The 17,479-nt window shown below is 45.3% G+C and overlaps 1 protein-coding gene across 1 annotated transcript in view; it reads left to right on the top strand.

The window, feature by feature from the left end:
• Positions 1-977: 977 nt before the first annotated feature.
• The window catches only part of LOC137307995 (mucin-2-like), a 91,214-nt gene continuing 74,712 nt past the window's right edge, over positions 978-17,479 (top strand). Inside the window, exons 1-3 of the mRNA XM_067976965.1 lie at positions 978-1,115; positions 4,095-4,266; positions 15,755-16,016. Coding sequence (XP_067833066.1) covers positions 978-1,115; positions 4,095-4,266; positions 15,755-16,016 — 572 coding nt within the window. The remainder of the gene's footprint in view (positions 1,116-4,094; positions 4,267-15,754; positions 16,017-17,479) is intronic.

Below are 17,479 nucleotides of genomic sequence, written 5' to 3'. Positions count from 1 at the left end.
CTGCCCTTCACAAATCCATGCTGACTCTCTCTGATCAGCTCAAGTTTGTCCAAGTGTCCAGTCACGCTGTCCCGAATGACAGATTCTAGTAATTTCCCCACAACTGACGTTAAACTTACAGGTCTCCAGTTATGTGGTTTCTCTCTCCCGCCCTTCATAAATAATGGAGTGACGTTTGCAATTTTCCAAACCAATGGCAAAATTCCTGAATCAAGAGAGCTGCAATAACAAACACATCTGTAATTTCCTCATCTACGTCTTATAATCCCCTGGGGTGAAAACCATCAGGTCCTCGAGTTTAGTCTAGCTTAAGTCTCATTATTTTCTACACTATTTTAGTTATATTAAATTCAGTAAGTTCCTGCCCTTGATTTATTTTAGATTCCCTTGTACCACTGGTATTTTGTTCTCTTCTGTGAAGACAGATACAAGTTATTCATTGAACAAGTCTGCCACTTCCTTATCGTTGATTACCGTATAACCTATGCCTGTCTTTAATTGGCTCACATTCCCCTCAGCCGCTCCCTTTCTCTTAATATATTTATAAATTTAATATATTTATATTTTGTTTCAAAACTTATTTTGGATATTAGGGGAGAAAAATTCAATAAGGGCCATTTTCGGGTGCGGGTAGCGTGATGCGTTACTACACCACGCCCGATAGCATGAATTTTGAGCTGCCTGCTACTTACCATGATATCTCCGGGCAGCCAGTGCTACCCGCACTGCCGAGAGGCTGCACGGAGAATGAGGAAGTCAGAAATGGGGCGTGTTCAGCGCACGTTATCAGCAGCCTGCACCTCTTAAAGGTGCAGGTGCACATTTTAAATGGGACATGCACAGTCCCCCGGGAGGAGGGAAAGATGGCCGGAGGATGGCGGGACTGGTATGAGAGAGGGCCCCACGCTTCACCGATGAGGCATTGGAGGCCCTAGTGGAAGGGGTGGACAAAAGGAGGGCCAACCTGTATCCGCAGCATGGCAGGAGACAGCCCAGACTGCAGCTCCCGCAGGCACTGGGAGGCTGTGGCGCAGGAAGAGAATGCCAGGAGCATGGCACCACGCACGTGGGTGCAGTGCCGAAAGAAGTTCAATTATTTGTCACAAGTGGTCAAGGTGAGTGAGTGCAAGTGTCAAGTGGCACATGCATCACACTGCTCCACTGCTCCATGCATCACACCCCCCACCCACCAACAAACACTGCCCATCCGTTCGCAATGCTGCACTCAGCATGCTGCATCTCACTCGCACATAGTACCACACTTGCAGGCTACACAACCACCACTCAAAGGTCATACACATTGCCAGCTATTCGACCATGACAGGCACATCACCCACACTGTCCTCTGTCTTGCGGGAGAAGGTGGCGCAGCAGCAGACACCTGAGGGTGGACGGAGACGCTTACACGTCCTCACCCCCCTAGAGGAGACAGTGCTTCAGATCGTTGGGCGGGCTGTCGCTGCAGCCATGACAACATGTCGCGCTGGAGGTCCCGATGAAGGGGGTCCCTGCATATCTAACGCTCCTTCTCCTTTCCCCCATCTCCCTCCTCCCATAATCTTTTCTGATTCACGTGCTGCAGATGCTGACAGCACACACGTCTTACTTGCTCCTCTCCCCACTCCACAACTCAACCTGTTTCCCTTTGTCTTTGCAGATACCCAAGAACACGTGGCAGCACCATCCGAGGAGGAGGAGGAGGAGGAAAAGGAGGAGGGGGGGGGACACTGAAGCCACACCGTCACTCGATCTGACACTTGCTTCCAGCAGCTCAGAGACTGACACTGCGCGTCCTTTAGAGGCTAGGTTAGAGGAGGGATCTGCATGTGGTGAGACACCGGGCTCAAGTGCGCAGGAGCCGGGGCGGGGGGAACGGATACCGCAGGTCAGCTCGGCGGAGGGCGAGGTCGCTCACTAGTTCTGCTGCAGAGGAGTCAGATGAGGACTTTGATGGGCCAGGCTACAGAAGACGGCTGATGGGTGCACACCAACAAATGCTTGGGGCACTGGAAAGCCTGCCAGAAAGTCTGTGCACAATGAGAAGGGGCATGGAGGAGTCCAGCTCCAACTTGGCACAGGGCTTTGCGCAGAGCTTGGAGCCCATCCTTTCCAACATGGAATGGGTGGTCACCTCCATCAGCGCACCTGTGGAACCCACCATGATGCAGCGTCTGATGACTGATGTCACAGCTTCCATTGCAGCACAAACTGATGTCATCAAAGGTCTGCACACTACAGTTTCTGCCCAGACTGCTGCAATGGAAGCTCAGACAGCCACTATCGTGGCTCTGGGCACCACGTGGAATGGGGCTTCCAGGGCCTCACAGCACTCCAGCAGTCATTCTCCAGCTGATCACCAGGATTGCTGAGGTGCCGCCCTGGGAGAGTGGCAGAGGCGCCATGGCAATCGGACCTGCTGTCCTCTCTCAGGACGACAGCATTACTGCTCCTGCCCCTGCCACTCCGCCAGTGTCCCTGTTGTTGACTATCGGCCAGCCAGGCCAGACTGCTGCAGCCCATGCTGAGATGGTGCAGTCTGAAGCCTGGCCCTCCCGGCCCAGAGCCGCTCGAGATCATCCTCCAAGGCCATCTGCACGCTCCTCAATTGAAGGCCAGCAGCCTCCCACCACCCATGCTCCAACCACTGGGGAAGCACCTCATAGGAGCACTAGGATAGGTAAAGGCACACGAACAACAGGCACTAAGGGAATGCACAAGGGTGAATAGTTCTGTTCTGTTTCCATAATTTAGTTTATTCATTGATAAATGTGGCTTTGAATTTGCATTTGGTGGTGGTTTTTATTTGTGCGATGAGCTGAGAGGGAAACCAATGTGTAATCAGATGGGCGATTTGATTGTCTTGTGGGAGCGGAAAGGTGGGGAGTGTAGGTGAATTGGGGTTTAGTTCACATTATTGATAGCGGGCACGGATCAGGCAAGCACACAGAGCCCGTGCAGATGAGAATACCTACGAGGTGCCCCTCTAATGAAATGCATATGTAGTATGGCTCCCCGGCGGGGAATTGAACCTCGGTCTCCCGCGTGACAGGCGGGGATACTTACCACTATACTAATCCTTGATCATTCGTTTATGTTATTAATTTCCTGTATGAAAATGTATGCTTTATTATGAATCAAGCAAAGCGATATGATAAGCTGAATTCTGGGGTAAGCAGGTGTAGGGAGTGTTGTTTTGCAGCTACCTAATGAATGGATCCTTATTTCGGACAAGGTCGAAAAACATCCCAGGCCTGAGATAAGTGAGACTCCCTTTCCTGTGACCTACGTATGAACAGGTATCACCTGTGAGTGGTCGGTCATTATGTCAGTTAATATGGCTTGCCCAGACTCAGCCTATGATTGGTTTTAACCCCTTGCTACTCATGTCCCTCCCCACTCTGAAAATGTATAATTGTGTGAACTTTGACTGTGTAAATTGCCTGTTCTATGAGATTGACCAGACTCTGTCAAGAGTTGAAATCAATTCTATAGATCGGGCCAGCTGCAGCTAATAAATTGTGTTAAAACTTTCAAGTGTATTCGCTTTCAGTTTTTGCTGAACCAGACTAAGAGTAAAGAATCCGGTATCGTCACAGACAAGGCGCTGCACCCTTGCGTCTTCCTCCACTTCCTCTTCCGGCTCCACCCCCTCTTCTTCCTCCTCCTCCTCAGCCTCCTCCTCTTCCACCTCTGGCTCAGGGTCTTCTCTGATCATCGGTGACAAACTCTGATCCCTCATGATGGCGAGGTTGTGCAGCATACAGCAGACCACCACGAATCTGCCCACCCACTCAGGGGAGTACTGCAGGGCTCCTCCAGACTGGTCCAGGCAGCGGAAGCGTTGTTTGAGGAGGCCTATGGTGTGCTCCACGATGTTGTGTGTGGCAGCATGGCTCTCATTATAGGCCTGCTGTGCACGTGTGTGTGGATTCCTGACCGGTGTCATGAGCCATGGCGTGAGGGGATAGCCCTTGTCGCCCAGTAACCAGCCTTTGACTTGTCGAGTCGGGTGAAAGATAGCTGACACATTGGACTGCCGCATGACGAAGGCATCATGACTGATCCATGATTCGTTGCGTGTGGTCTCACACCAGCTGCACATTGAGGGAGTGGAAGCCCTTTCGGTTGATGAAGACGGCCGAGTTGATATGCGGGGCACGCAGGGCAATGTGCATGCAGTCAATGGCACCCTGCACCAGAGGGAAGCCAGCAATGTGGGCAAACCCCCATGCTTGTTCATTCTGCTTGTTTCTATCAAGAGGGAAGGTGATGAACCTGTTCCTCGTGTGGTACAGTGTGTCTGTGACCTCCCTTATGCAGCAGTGCACTGCATACTGCGAGATGTTACACATGTCACCAGCAGAGGCCTGAAATACTCCTGAGCCGTAGAAATTCAGCACCACGGTGACTTTCACAGCCACAGGCAATGCTGTCCTCGCCCTGCTCTGAGGCTGCAGTTGTGGCCGCACCAGTGGACAGATCTCAGTCACGACTTCCTTGGTGAACCTCAGGTGTCGGATGTCTCAGCCATGTCAAGAGAATGTTAAGAGAATTGGTCCAGGAAGGCCCTCATTGGATACGGCCTCCTGCTCAGTGCCCTGCGCCTCCTCGTCCTCCCTCTCCCCGCAGCTTGACCTGCTGGGCGTGGCCTCTCTGCATGCTCCCAGTCGTGCTGAATGCCCAGCAGGAGCCGTAGCAGACCACCCATTGTTGCCAGGAATGTTGTTCAACCACGGTTGTAAATTTCCGAACCGTGAGGCAGTATCTGTCAAACCGCTCTCAAATGTATTCTTGGAACTCTCAGTAAGAATAGGGAGCTTCAAATAACACTTGCTATTCCACCAGCAGCCAGAAGCAATAATCCAGCAACTAACCTGCAACACCTGGATGGTCCCTTTAAATAGCACTGGTGGGGGGGGTCGTCCAGGCCATCTAAGACACGTTCAGGTGCTCGGGGTTAAGACTGTGCGTTGAGTTGAATGCCAAAATGGTGTCTATCACTTTAAATCAATGTTGCACACTGATTGCACGCATTTTCTCCCTACTTTACATGCTTCCGGTGTTCGGTATTTACGCATGCGCTAACTTCTATACCAAGATGGCATCCGTGGGTGTCACACTGGAAATGTGCATGCACAGCCAAGTCGCCATCTTGTATGTTGGAGAGGCCGCGTAGCGCCGAAAGAACGGGCGCTATGCGGCCCAATTTAGTGCTCTAGAAGTTTTAGTTAGTTAGATAAAGTAGTGGATGGACATTTTTTGACAAAGAATTTTGAGTCAATTGATTGGTTTATTAACAAAGACTTGTGATAACTGTTTACATACAGAACATCAATTATAAATGTTTACATAGGTAATTTCAATGTTAAATGTGAACATAAAAGTGTGACAAAAATCTTTGTCAGTAAGCGAAATTTGTGAAGGTGAAATGTGCACACTGAGACTATTTTTAATAGATAGACAGGTTTTTGTGATTATCAAGGTGAGGGAACAGAGCTCTTTTCTACTTTTTTCACCCAGTGTCAGTATCAGCTTCTCCCAAGTCAACACAGCTTGTAAACTGAGTAAAGTTTTCTCCATACTGTTCCAACAATGTGCCTTAACTCTCCCCATCCCACATTCAACACCAGTGTGACATAATCCATGTCCTACATCAGCCATCCTGTCGCCTCTCTGAATGGGATTAGCAGTTTAAGTATTAATTTGTGATGAATATTATTCCGTGTTGTGGGACTGGGTGAAAACAGCCCAGGATCAGTTCACTCAGAACCCTTACAGGGCAAGCATTCAACGGTCAGTCTGAGCTGGATTTGAATCCAGATCCCCTTGCATCTGCAGTTCTCCAAAAAAAGACGTTTTTGCTGTAGTCAATGTATTGATGTATATACAGAGAACAGACTCTGCGTATGTTTTTCAAAGACTGCTTTAGAAATAGCTTCAAATTAGGAAAAGTGATTGTCACTGTGGCCATCACATTCTGAATGTGGTGAACTTTATTTGGATGCCTTGTTAATTTTTCACCAGATGAACCATTTGTGTTAGTTTACATAGATAGTAATAATGCTTCTGTGCATCATAAAAGTACATGCATACTTTGTTCTGTATAGAATGGATTTTAGCAGCATGGGAATATTTACATTTTAAATAGTGATGCCATTCTGGTTCATTTTTCGATGTCACTGTGTAAGTAACGGTCAAACGCTAAATTGGGAGTTAAAATGGCCGTTACTCTGGGGGTTCTGCCCAATTTCCTCTCCTGAACCCTAAATGAAGGGAAATGTTTCAAAGCAATTTTGAGTTACTTTTTGTTGGATACAGATGTACTGCACGGTATGAGGGAATATAAATATGAAGAAAGACTTGAAAAGTTGGGTCTTTTATTGTTAGATCAATGCAGATTACGAGGTGATATAATAGAAGTTTTAAAATTATGAAAGGATGGGACAGGGTAGATAAAAGCAGAGTGTTTCCAGTAGTTGAGGGGTCTAGAACAAGAGGCCAAGATTAAATGGAAGAGATTTCGAACAGAGGACAAGAGAAACCTCTTCACACAGAGAGATGTGAGACTGTGGAATTCACTTCCAGGGTGAGTGGTTGAGGCAGAAACTATGTCAGTATTCAAGATGAGATTGGATAGGTGAATGAAGGATGGGGTTGGAGGGGTATGGGAGCAGGAACTATTTGCTCATGTGGAGGGTACACACCAACACGGACTGGTTGGGCCAAATGGCATGTTTCCGGGTTGTAACTTTCATGTATGTCCATATTTTACAAGCTCATTTTAAACTATCTGTGAGTTTGTGCCATTGGCATGTTACCTTTGAGGTGGTACAATTAGTGGCATCAGGCTGAGCTCCACACACCACTGACAAAAATTCTAACTTGACGTTCATAAAATGTGCCTTGCAGATTTGGCTGTCTTTGTCCCCCTCCTCCACCCATATCAGTGTATTATTACATAGAATTACATAGAAAGTACAGCACAGAAACAGGCCATTTGGCCCAACTGGTCCATGCCAGTATTTATGCTCCACATGAGCCTCCTCCCTCCCTACCTTATCTAACCCTATAAGCATATTCTTCTATTCCTTTCTCCCTCATGTGTTTATCTAGCTTCCCCTTAAATACATCTGCGCTAGAGAGCTACTCCTTGTGGTAGCGAGTTCCACATCCTAACCACTCTCTGGGTAAAGGAGTGTCTCCTGAATTCCCTATTGGATTTATTAGTGGCTATCTATGGTCCCTAGTTCTGGGCTCCCCAACAAGTGGAAACATTTTCTCTACGTCTACCCTATCAAGCCCTTTCATAATCTTAAAGACCTCTATCAGGTCATCCTCAGTCTTCTCTTTTCGAGAGAAAAGAGCCCCAGCCTGTTCAATCTTCCCTGATAGTTATAGCCTCTCAGTTCTGGTATCATCTTTGTGAACCTTTTTTGCACCTTCTCCAGTGCCTCTGCATCCTTTTTATAATATGGAGACCAGAACTGTCATGTAGAATCCAGGATTTCTTTTTGCTTTACTAGTATCATACAGTATACATAACATATTAATAGGCCTAATAATAATTTCATATTATAATTGCAGTTTCATGCAGGTTTGTTTCTCTGTAAATTGTCCATTTTTGTTGTGTTCGGACCACTAGGCACCGGACACGACAAAGGCAAACCAAGCCCAGTCGATCCTGCAAAGTCGTCCTCACTAACATCTGGGGACTTGTGCCAAAATTGGGAGGGCTATCCCACAGACTAGTCAAGCAACAGCCTGACATAGCCATACTCACAGAATCATATCTTTCAGCCAACGTCCCAGACTCTTCCATCACCATCCCTGGGTATGTCCTGTCCCACCGGCAGGACAGACCCACCAGAGGTGGCGGTACAGTGATATACAGTCAGGAGGGAGTGGCTCTGGGAGTCCTCAACATTGACTATGGACCCCATAAAATCTCATGGCATCAGGTCAAACGTGGACAAGGAAACCTCCTGCTGATTACCATCTACCGCCCTCCCTCAGCTGATGAATCAGTCCTCCTCCATGTTGAACACCACTTGGAGGAAGCACTGAGGGTAGCAAGGGCACGGAATGTACTCTGGGTGGAGGACTTCAAAGTCCATCACCAAGAGTGGCTCGGTAGCACCAATACTGACCGAGCTGGCCGAGTCCTGAAGGACATAGCTGTCAGACTGGGCCTGCGGCAGGTGGTGAGCGAACCAACAGGAGGGAAAAACTTACTTGACCTCGTCCTCACCAATCTACCTGTCGCAAATGCATCTGTCCATGACAGTATTGGTAGGAGTGATCACCGCACAGTCCTTGTGAAGACGAAGTCCTGTCTTCGCATTGAGAACACCATCCAACGTGTTGTGTGGCACTACCACCATACTAAATGGGATAGATTCAGAACAGATCTAGCAAAACTGGGCATCCATGAGGTGCTGTGGGCCATCAGCAGCAGAAAAATTGTATTCCAGCACAATCTGTAACCTCATGGCCCAGCATATTCCTCACTCTACCTTTACCAACAAGCCAGGGGCAGCACCAGGTGTACCTAAAATGAGGTGCCAACCTGGTGAAGCTACAACTCAGGACTACATGCGTGCTAAACAGCGGAAGCAACATGCTAAAGACAGAGCTAAGCGATTCCACAACCAACGGATCAGATCGAAGCTCTGCAGTCTTGCCATATCCAGTCGTGAATGGTGGTGGACAATTAAACAACAGGAGGAGGATCTGTAAACATCCCTATCCTCAATGATGGCGGAGTCCAGCATGTGAGTGCAAAAGACAAGGCTGAAGCGTTTGCAACCATCTTCAGCCAGAAGTGCCGAGTGGATGATCCATCTCAGCCTCCTCCCAATATCCCCACCATCACGGAAGCCAGTCTTCAGCCAATTCGATTCACTCCATGTGATATCAAGAAACGGCTGAGTGCACTGGATACAGCAAAGGCTATGGACCTCGACAACATCCCGGCTGTAGTGCTGAAGACTTGTGCTCCAGAACTAGCTGCGCCTCTAGCCAAGCTGTTCCAGTACAGCTACAACACTGGCATCTAACCGACAATGTGGAAAATTGCCCAGGTATGTCCTGTCCACAAAAAGCAGGACAAATCCAATCCGGCCAATTACCGCCCCATCAGTCCACTCTCAATCATCAGCAAAGTGATGGAAGGTGTCGTCGACAGTGCTATCAAGCGGCACTTACTCACCAATAACTGCTCACCAATGCTCAGTTTGGGTTCCGCCAGGACCACTCGGCTCCAGACCTCATTACAGCCTTGGTCCAAACATGGACAAAAGAGCTGAATTCCAGAGGTGAGGTGAGAGTGACTGCCCTTGACATCAAGGCAGCATTTGACCGAGTGTGGCACCAAGGAGCCCTAATAAAATTGAAGTCAATGGGCATCAGGGGGAAAACTCTCCAGTGGCTGGAGTCATACCTAGCACAAAGGAAGATGGTAGTGGTTGTTGGAGGCCAATCATCTCAGCCCCAGGACATTGCTGCAGGAGTTCCTCAAGGCAGTGTCCTTGGCCCAACCATCTTCAGCTGCTTCATCAATGACCTTCCCTCCATCATAAGGTCAGAAATGGGGATGTTCGCTGATGATTGTTCAGTTCCATTCGCAATCCCTCAGATAATGTCGCAGTCCGTGCCCGCAAGCAGCAAGACCTGGACTCCATCCAGGCTTGGGCTGACAAGTGGCAGGTAACATTCGTGCCAGACAAGTGCCAGGCAATAACTATCTCCAACAAGAGAGAGTCTAACCACCTCCCCTTGACATTCAATGGCATTACCATTGCCGAATCCCCCACCATCAACATCCTGGGGGGTCACCATTGACCAGAAACTTAACTGGACCAGCCATATAAATACTGTGATTACAAGAGCAGGTCAGAGGCTGGGTATTCTGCGGCGAGTGACTCACCTCCTGACTCCCCAAAGCCATTCAACCATCTACAAGGCACAAGTCAGGAGTGTGATGGAATACTCTCCACTTGCCTGGATGAGTGCAGCTCCAACAACACTCAAGAAGCTCGACATCATCCAGGACAAAGCAGCCCGCTTGATTGGCACCCCATCCACCACCCTAAACATTCACTCCCTTCACCACCGGCGCACTGTGGCTGCAGTGTGTACCATCCACAGGACGCACTGCAGCAACTCGCCATGGCTTCTTCGACAGCACCTCCCAAACCCGCGACCTCTACCACCTAGAAGGACAAGAGCAGCAGGCACATGAGAACCGCACCACCTGTACGTTCCCCTCCAAGTCACACACCATCCCGACTTGGAAATATATTGCCGTTCCTTCATTGTCGCTGGGTCAAAATCCTGGAACTCCCTTCCTAACAGCACTGTGGGAGAACCTTCACCAGACGGACTGCAGCAGTTCAAGAAGGCGGCTCACCACTACCTTCTCAAGGGCAATTAGGGATGGGCAATAAATTCTGGCCTCGCCAGGGACGCCCACATCCCATGAACGAAAAAAAACCACAAAGATTTTACTCCCATTTAGCAAACAATCTCTGCTCCAAGTTCCAGAAATCAGATCTCAGCAGTGTTCTGCTGTTTCCACTTGGAGTAACACAAATTCTATCTTTTTTGAGCTCTGCCCAATAGACTTTTGTCATCTGGAGACTGTGCCAAATTTTCCTGTATAAAAGACTGAGCCACAGGTGACCGACACCTTACAGGGACCTCGGTAGCTCATACCGAGCTTTGACCAAGATGGGGAGAGATAGGGATGCATCAGTATGGATCCTTGTACTGATAGTCTCATACTCTTATGGCTCCGTCACCTTAGAACGTAAGAATGTTCTCTTTTCCATAAAAATATATTTTGATAATTTTAAGAATGTACTGGAAAATGAGTTCTGTGTCTTTACAAGTATTGAAAAATTCTTGAAAGGCTTCAATCTGCTGGTCTGAATTTGATGCTTTTGCTTTGTGGTTCTTGTTGCAAGGCTGTGTTAAATGCGAATGCCATTGTGGGAACGGAAAAGCATGCTGAATGTACATACCAATCCAACTCTGGAGGAGTATTTTCAATGAGCATCAAACCCATGTTCAGTTAAAAAATCGGTTTGCTGATTGTTGTGTAAAATAGTTAATTTGCATGTTCCTAATGAATTTCTACTGATTAGTCTGATTTCTAATTAAGCCTAAATTGCATTGATAATTGTTAATGAAAGCATGGACTTTTTAAAAAATGAACAAATGTATTTACAGAATATCTCAGAATTTTCAAGGTTTACATGTCTAATTAAAATAGCAGTGTTCTTTGCTACTTGGCATTTTTTCTAAATCTGTGGCAGGTTCAGGTGTGTTGATTTTTTTTTTGGTAAAAACACATTACTGTCATCCTGCTGTGATCTGATAGAGTTTTTGTTGAAGAAATGGTTGCACTACAGCAGCAGTGCTTTCAGACCAAAGCTATTTGGAACTTAAATCACCAGGCGTTGATGTCATTCTTGTCCGTGTCTGGGAAGGCTGTGTTAATGCCCAGTGCCATGTTTATATTTTCCTTTGCAAACCAAAGCACCGACCCATTTCTGACACACTGCACTTGTAAAGGACAACGGGGTCGATTTTAACTCTTGGGCAGCGGATTGGAGGAGAGTGGCATTCTGGGGGCGAGGAAGCCGGAGCCATTTTGAGTCCCAGGCCTCATTTAAATGTGGGCGCTAAACAGGCATCGCAATGAAGCTCACCGGATTCAGGCTGGCCCAATATTGGGTGGCCTGGAGGCTGCAGGCTGGAAGCAACGCAAGTCCAGGGGGGGATGTCGCAATCGCAGGGGTGGGGGAGGGGGGAACCCGAGCGGCAGTGACCTAGATTATTTTTGTGGGGCCTACAGTAACAATCCTGTTCCTCCTGGCCCTAAAGAAATAATTTAAAATTTACCCTTTCAGTGCCTCTTCAGCTTTACTGCCAGTGAAATTGGTTGAAGCGAGCACGGCTCATGCTTCGACCAGTTCTATCCTAAAATGGCATTCAGGGTCCAATGTATGTCATAGGACCCCAACTTGCATATTAAAAGGGACCTACCACCTAAAACAGGCAGGCAGGCAGCACATCTGCTCAGTGGAAAGCCCCTGTGAAAGTGGCAGCAGGCTGATCGCGGCATTAAGTCCACCAAACCCATTTTGAGCTGGATACCACCACGTTAATGCTAATTTTGGCCTTAAAATTGACCCCTATATAATCAGTTTAGACTCTTCCCAATGTATTCTGAATTGGTTACAATTCCCGGTGTGCATTACGGGCATCCAACAGTGGAGATGAGTTGAGAAGAGGAGATCTACAGACAGCTCAGAGAGATGTGGGTGATAGACTGGGAAAAAGGTTGAGGACTATGTGGTCAAAGTGAGGAATGCTTTTTAGAATGCATCCAAAACTGTTTCCTAGATTAATGTGTTTCTAGTCCAACAAGGAAAGAAACATTGCTTGACTTGGTTCTTGGAAATAACTGAAGTGAGAGCAGGAGAACAATTAGGAATTAGCAAATCCAAAATTGTTAGGTTTGATGCGAAAATAGAAAACGACAATAGAGAATCAAAGTTAACGGCGCTGGACTGTGATATGAAGAGATCTGGTTCACATTAACTAGTGCGGAGAGTTAGCAAGCAGGACACTGATTCAGCAGTGAGGAATTTTCAGATATAAGATGGAGCAAATGCATCTATCCCTACGAGGTGAAATGGGGCTATCAAAAGGAAGGTGTTTCATGGATAGATTTAGAAATTAAAATGAAACTGGAACTTAAACTTAATTGTGAGACATATGATAAAGCTAGGGATAACAATACTAAAGAAAATCTTGAGGAATATAGGAAGTGTCATGGGGAGATGAAGCGGGAGATTAGAAAGGCTAAAAGGGCATATCATAAATGGATTACATACATAAGAACATAAGAAATAGGAGCAGGAGTGGGCCATACGGTCCCTCGAGCCTGCTCCGCCATTCAATAAGATCACGCCTGATCTTCTACCTCAACTCTACTTTCCCACCCTGTCCCCTTGTCCCTTGATTCCCTTAGTGTCCTAAAATCTATCGATCTCAGTCTTGAATATACTCAACGACTGAGTATCCACAGCCCTCTGGGGTAGAGAATTCCAAAGAATCACAACCCTCTGAGTGAAGAAATTTTCCTCATCTCGGTCCTAAATGGTCAACCCTTTATCTTGAGGCTATGCCCCCTAATTCTAGACTCTCCAGCCAGGGGAAACAGCCTCTCAGCATCTACCCTGTCAAGGATTTGAGAATTTTATATATTTCAATGAGATCATCTTTCATTCTTCTAAACTCCAGAGAACATAGGCCCGTTCTACTCAATCTCTCCTCATAGGACAACCCTTTCATCCCAGGAATCAATTTAGTAAACCTTTGTTGCACCGCCTCTAAGGCAAGTATATTCTTCCATGGGAAAGGAGACCAAAACTGTACACGGTGCTCCAGGTGTGGTCTCACCAGAGCCCTATACAATTACAGTAAGACTTCCTTACTCTTATACTCCAACCCCTGTGCAATAAAGGCTAGCATATCATTTGCCTTCCTAATTGCTTGCTGTACCTGCATGTTAACTTTCTGTGATTCGTGTACAAGGACACCCAAATCTCTCTGAATATCCAGTTAATAAAGGCCTATGTAAGCATTTTAAAACTAAAAGAATAATTAAAATGAGGAGAGGACCCCACAGAGATGAAAGGGGAAATCTAGTTGTATATGCTAAAGGAATGGGGGAGATATCAAATGAATATTGTGCAGCAATTTTTACAAATGATGGTGGAAATGAGAATGTAAGGGTACTGGAGGAGAACATGGAACAATTGTTAGGAATAGCTGTAGAAAAGGGATTGGTTCCAAAAGAAAATCCCTCCCTCAGCCATTTCACCTTCCTTTCATCCTTTAAGACCATCCTTAAAACCCAACTCTTTGACCACCTACATTATCCCAGTCTATCTTGGGATAGTTAAAATCACTTAATATTATTGCCCTGCCCTTCTTCAATATTTCTCTGAACTCCTCCTCTATCTCATATCCCATAATGAACACCAAGAATTGTAATATTTCCCTTTCTATGGATTCTGTTTTAATGCAATATGCACAAACAAGGCAAAAAGTGCATGACATAATGGATATTGTATGAAGGATATCACTATCATCAGTGCACCATGGACATAACAAGGCAGAAAATACCATCATCAGTGCACAATGGTTAAAGCAAGGCAGAAAGTACCATTGTCAGTGCGTAGCAATGTAAACAGTAACATTATCAGCATAAATGAGATGTAGGAAAGTAGGAATTACCAACAGTGCGTCACAACAGAAATATTATAGCCTATAAATTATGGTTATAGATAATTGGGTACAAATGCTTAATACATTATTGTGCTTTTGCTCTGTCCATTATTCTGATGGGGCATTGGCCAGTTTAAAACAAATGTGTTAAAATAATGGACAGAGGAAAGCCAAAGGAACTTGAGAAACATTTGCTTAATATCAAAGAACATTAATTTCTATGCTTGAAACTAAATTTTAATACTGTTCTGCGTTTTGTGTGAATTTATCACTGCATTGAATTCAAACACTTACAATATTGGTAAACAGGCAACAAATAGCATAATTTAAGAAGATAGTGATGTTTAGCCTTTGATTAATAGACCACTCTTCTTATTCAGTATAATGTATGTGTCTAGTTACTGCTTTATAACATTAGACAATTCACATTTTTATACTTTTTTATGTTTAGTTCTTCATTCAAATGATGAAGTTTGTGTTGTGTTTTTAGATGAGGCAACAGAATCTACTTTGTTTGACAAGACAGTGGTGCTACTTCCAAGAATACCATCAGCTCCATTTTTTTCAAGTAAATAAACTGTATTCCTTTTTCCAATTAAGAAACCTAGTTGATGGGCCAAGATCCATATTCAGGACACCTTCAAAAGTAAAGAATAGAAGATGGGATGAATCAAGTCATAGTGGTTTGATTATGCCAAACTTTGGTAAAAGTCTATAGATTTCAGGAGGAAGATAAGAAGTTGCACAGCTTTGAGGTCTTCGGAAAGAATGAGTTACGATAACAACCAGTACGATAAGCCTTAATTTCAACACAGTGAAGGTGCAGGTGGGAGAAAAAGTGTGTAGAACAGCACATGTGGTGATTAGAAGGAGCAAGAGAAGAAAGTTCACTGGATTGATGATCATAGTATCACAATAGAGAGAGAGAGAATAAATATTGCTTTGAGGAAAAAAACTGGAGGCTAGAAAAGAGAGGGATCACCAATCAGTTGATCTTGTATTCTGCCCCGGAGTGTGAGAGATGCTAACAGCACTTCTCCAGAAATCAACCTATGAATCATGTTCTTACAGACCAGCCTGTGCCAGCTTTACCTGATGAAGTGAGCAACATTCTCTGTGTCTCACAAAACAATCTACAGGGTTAGTAAACAGAAGGATGATCAGGAAAATGTGATCAATAAGGCAATAACTTAATTTCTTTGCTGATCACATTTGATGGAAGTAATTTTTTTAATTTCTTAAAACAACGACGAATCAAATGAACAAATGCGTTACAAATGTTGGTACTTTGGCAGATATAAAACCTGTTGCAGTATGACCTCGTGGCAGCCAGTACTTTAACTGTGAAGATATGTATTTTAAAACCAACTGCTCTGCAGACTAAATCTTCCAAAAAACTCCCTATGTAATTCACCACCCCTCAAAATAATTGTACACTGTTCTCAATTCATAGGTCACAATCCAGACCACAATTACCGTGTTTGCAGTACCTGGGGAAATTACCACTTTAAAACCTTTGATGGAGATGTTTATTATTTCCCCGGAACCTGCAATTATGTCTTCGCTTCCCAGTGTTTGAAGACTTATGAAGAATTCAACATCCAGATGAGGCGCACCATTGTTGATGGTCTTCCAAGGATCACTCAAATTGTCATTAAAATTGATGGATCAGTTGTTGAAGTACTTCATTCAACTATTTCAGTGGATGATAATGTGTAAGTGTTTTGCAATTTATTGCTTTCATTTTGCTGCTTTTCAATATGTAACAATGTAACAGAACATTGCACAATGCATCAGGGGAAGGGCTGAGTTGTAGAATCATAGAACGTTACAGCACAAAGACAGGGCATTTAGACCATTAAATCCGTACCGGTCTTTTTCTCCTATTCTGCTGCTCATTCCCCTTGGCCCTTAATATCCCTCTTTTACAAGCACCAACCTAATCCCCTTTTAAAAGAATTTCTGGTTTCTGCATTAACAACATTCTAACCACTCTTGTGTAACAATTTTTTTCTGTAACTTTCTCTTCATTTCCTTTTGTGATTACCTTAACTGTGTGCCCTCCGGTTACCATCTCGCTGATCAGTGGAAACTCCAACATTAGTTACCCATTCGTAACCATTCATGATCTTGAAGACCTCTATCAGGTCATCCCTTAACCTTTTAGTTCCAGTGAAAAAAGCCCCAACTCCTCAAGTCTCTCTTTATAACTATGCCTCTTCATCGCTGGTGCCATCCTAGTGAACCCATGCTGCATATTTTCCATTGTTTTTATTTGTTTCCAATAATGGATGCCTAAACTTTGCCCAATACTTCAACTGTGGTTGAATGTTTTAATGTATGCATCTAGCCATAAAACAAAGGATTCCATTTGCCTTTTTCAGGCCTTTCTACTTGAGCTCATTCAAAACTCTGCTGCCCGTATCCTAACTCGCACCAAGTCCCGATCACCTATCACCCCTGTGCTCACTGACCGACATTCCTTCAATTAAACATATGGCAACGCCTCGATTTTAAAATTCTCATCCTTGTTTTCAAATCCCTTCATGGCCTCGCCCCTCCCTATCTCCGTAGCCTCTTCCAGATCTACAACTCTCCGAGATCTCTGCGCTCCTCCAATTCTGGGCTCTTGTGCATCCCCGATTTTCATCACTCCACCATTGGCGGCTGTGCCTTCAGCTGTCTGAGCCTTAAGCTCTGGAATTCCCTCCCCAAACTTCTCTGCCTCTCTAACTCTCTCTCCTCCTTTAAAAAGCTCCTTAATACCCACCTCTTTGACCTGTACTAATATGACCTCATGTAGCTCAGTGTAAAATGTTGTTTGATAATGCTCCTGTGAAGCACCTTGTGATGTTTTACTCTGTTAAACTATGTTTTCTATGCTATATAAATGCAAGTTGTTGTTGCTACCTTTGATGACCTATGTATCTGTGCACCAAGACCCTTTTAATCTTCTACTCCATTGAAATTCTTACCATCAAAGGTGTTCATGCTTTTCCTATTTTTTTTTCCAAAATGTATTACCTCACATTTCTTGATTGAACTGCAACTTCCACCTGTCTACCTGTCCAATTTGGTGTCATCAGCAAAATTTGATATTGTTCCCTCAGTTCTCTTCCCGCTCCCGCACCGTTACCTCTGGAGTCCTCCAAGGACCGATCCTCGGCCCCCTCCTATT

Source organism: Heptranchias perlo, unplaced genomic scaffold, assembly GCF_035084215.1.
Source record: "Heptranchias perlo isolate sHepPer1 unplaced genomic scaffold, sHepPer1.hap1 HAP1_SCAFFOLD_117, whole genome shotgun sequence".
NCBI lineage: Eukaryota > Metazoa > Chordata > Chondrichthyes > Hexanchiformes > Hexanchidae > Heptranchias > Heptranchias perlo.
The sequence above is the reverse complement of the archived record's forward strand: the minus strand, read 5'-3'. Positions and strand labels throughout refer to the sequence as shown.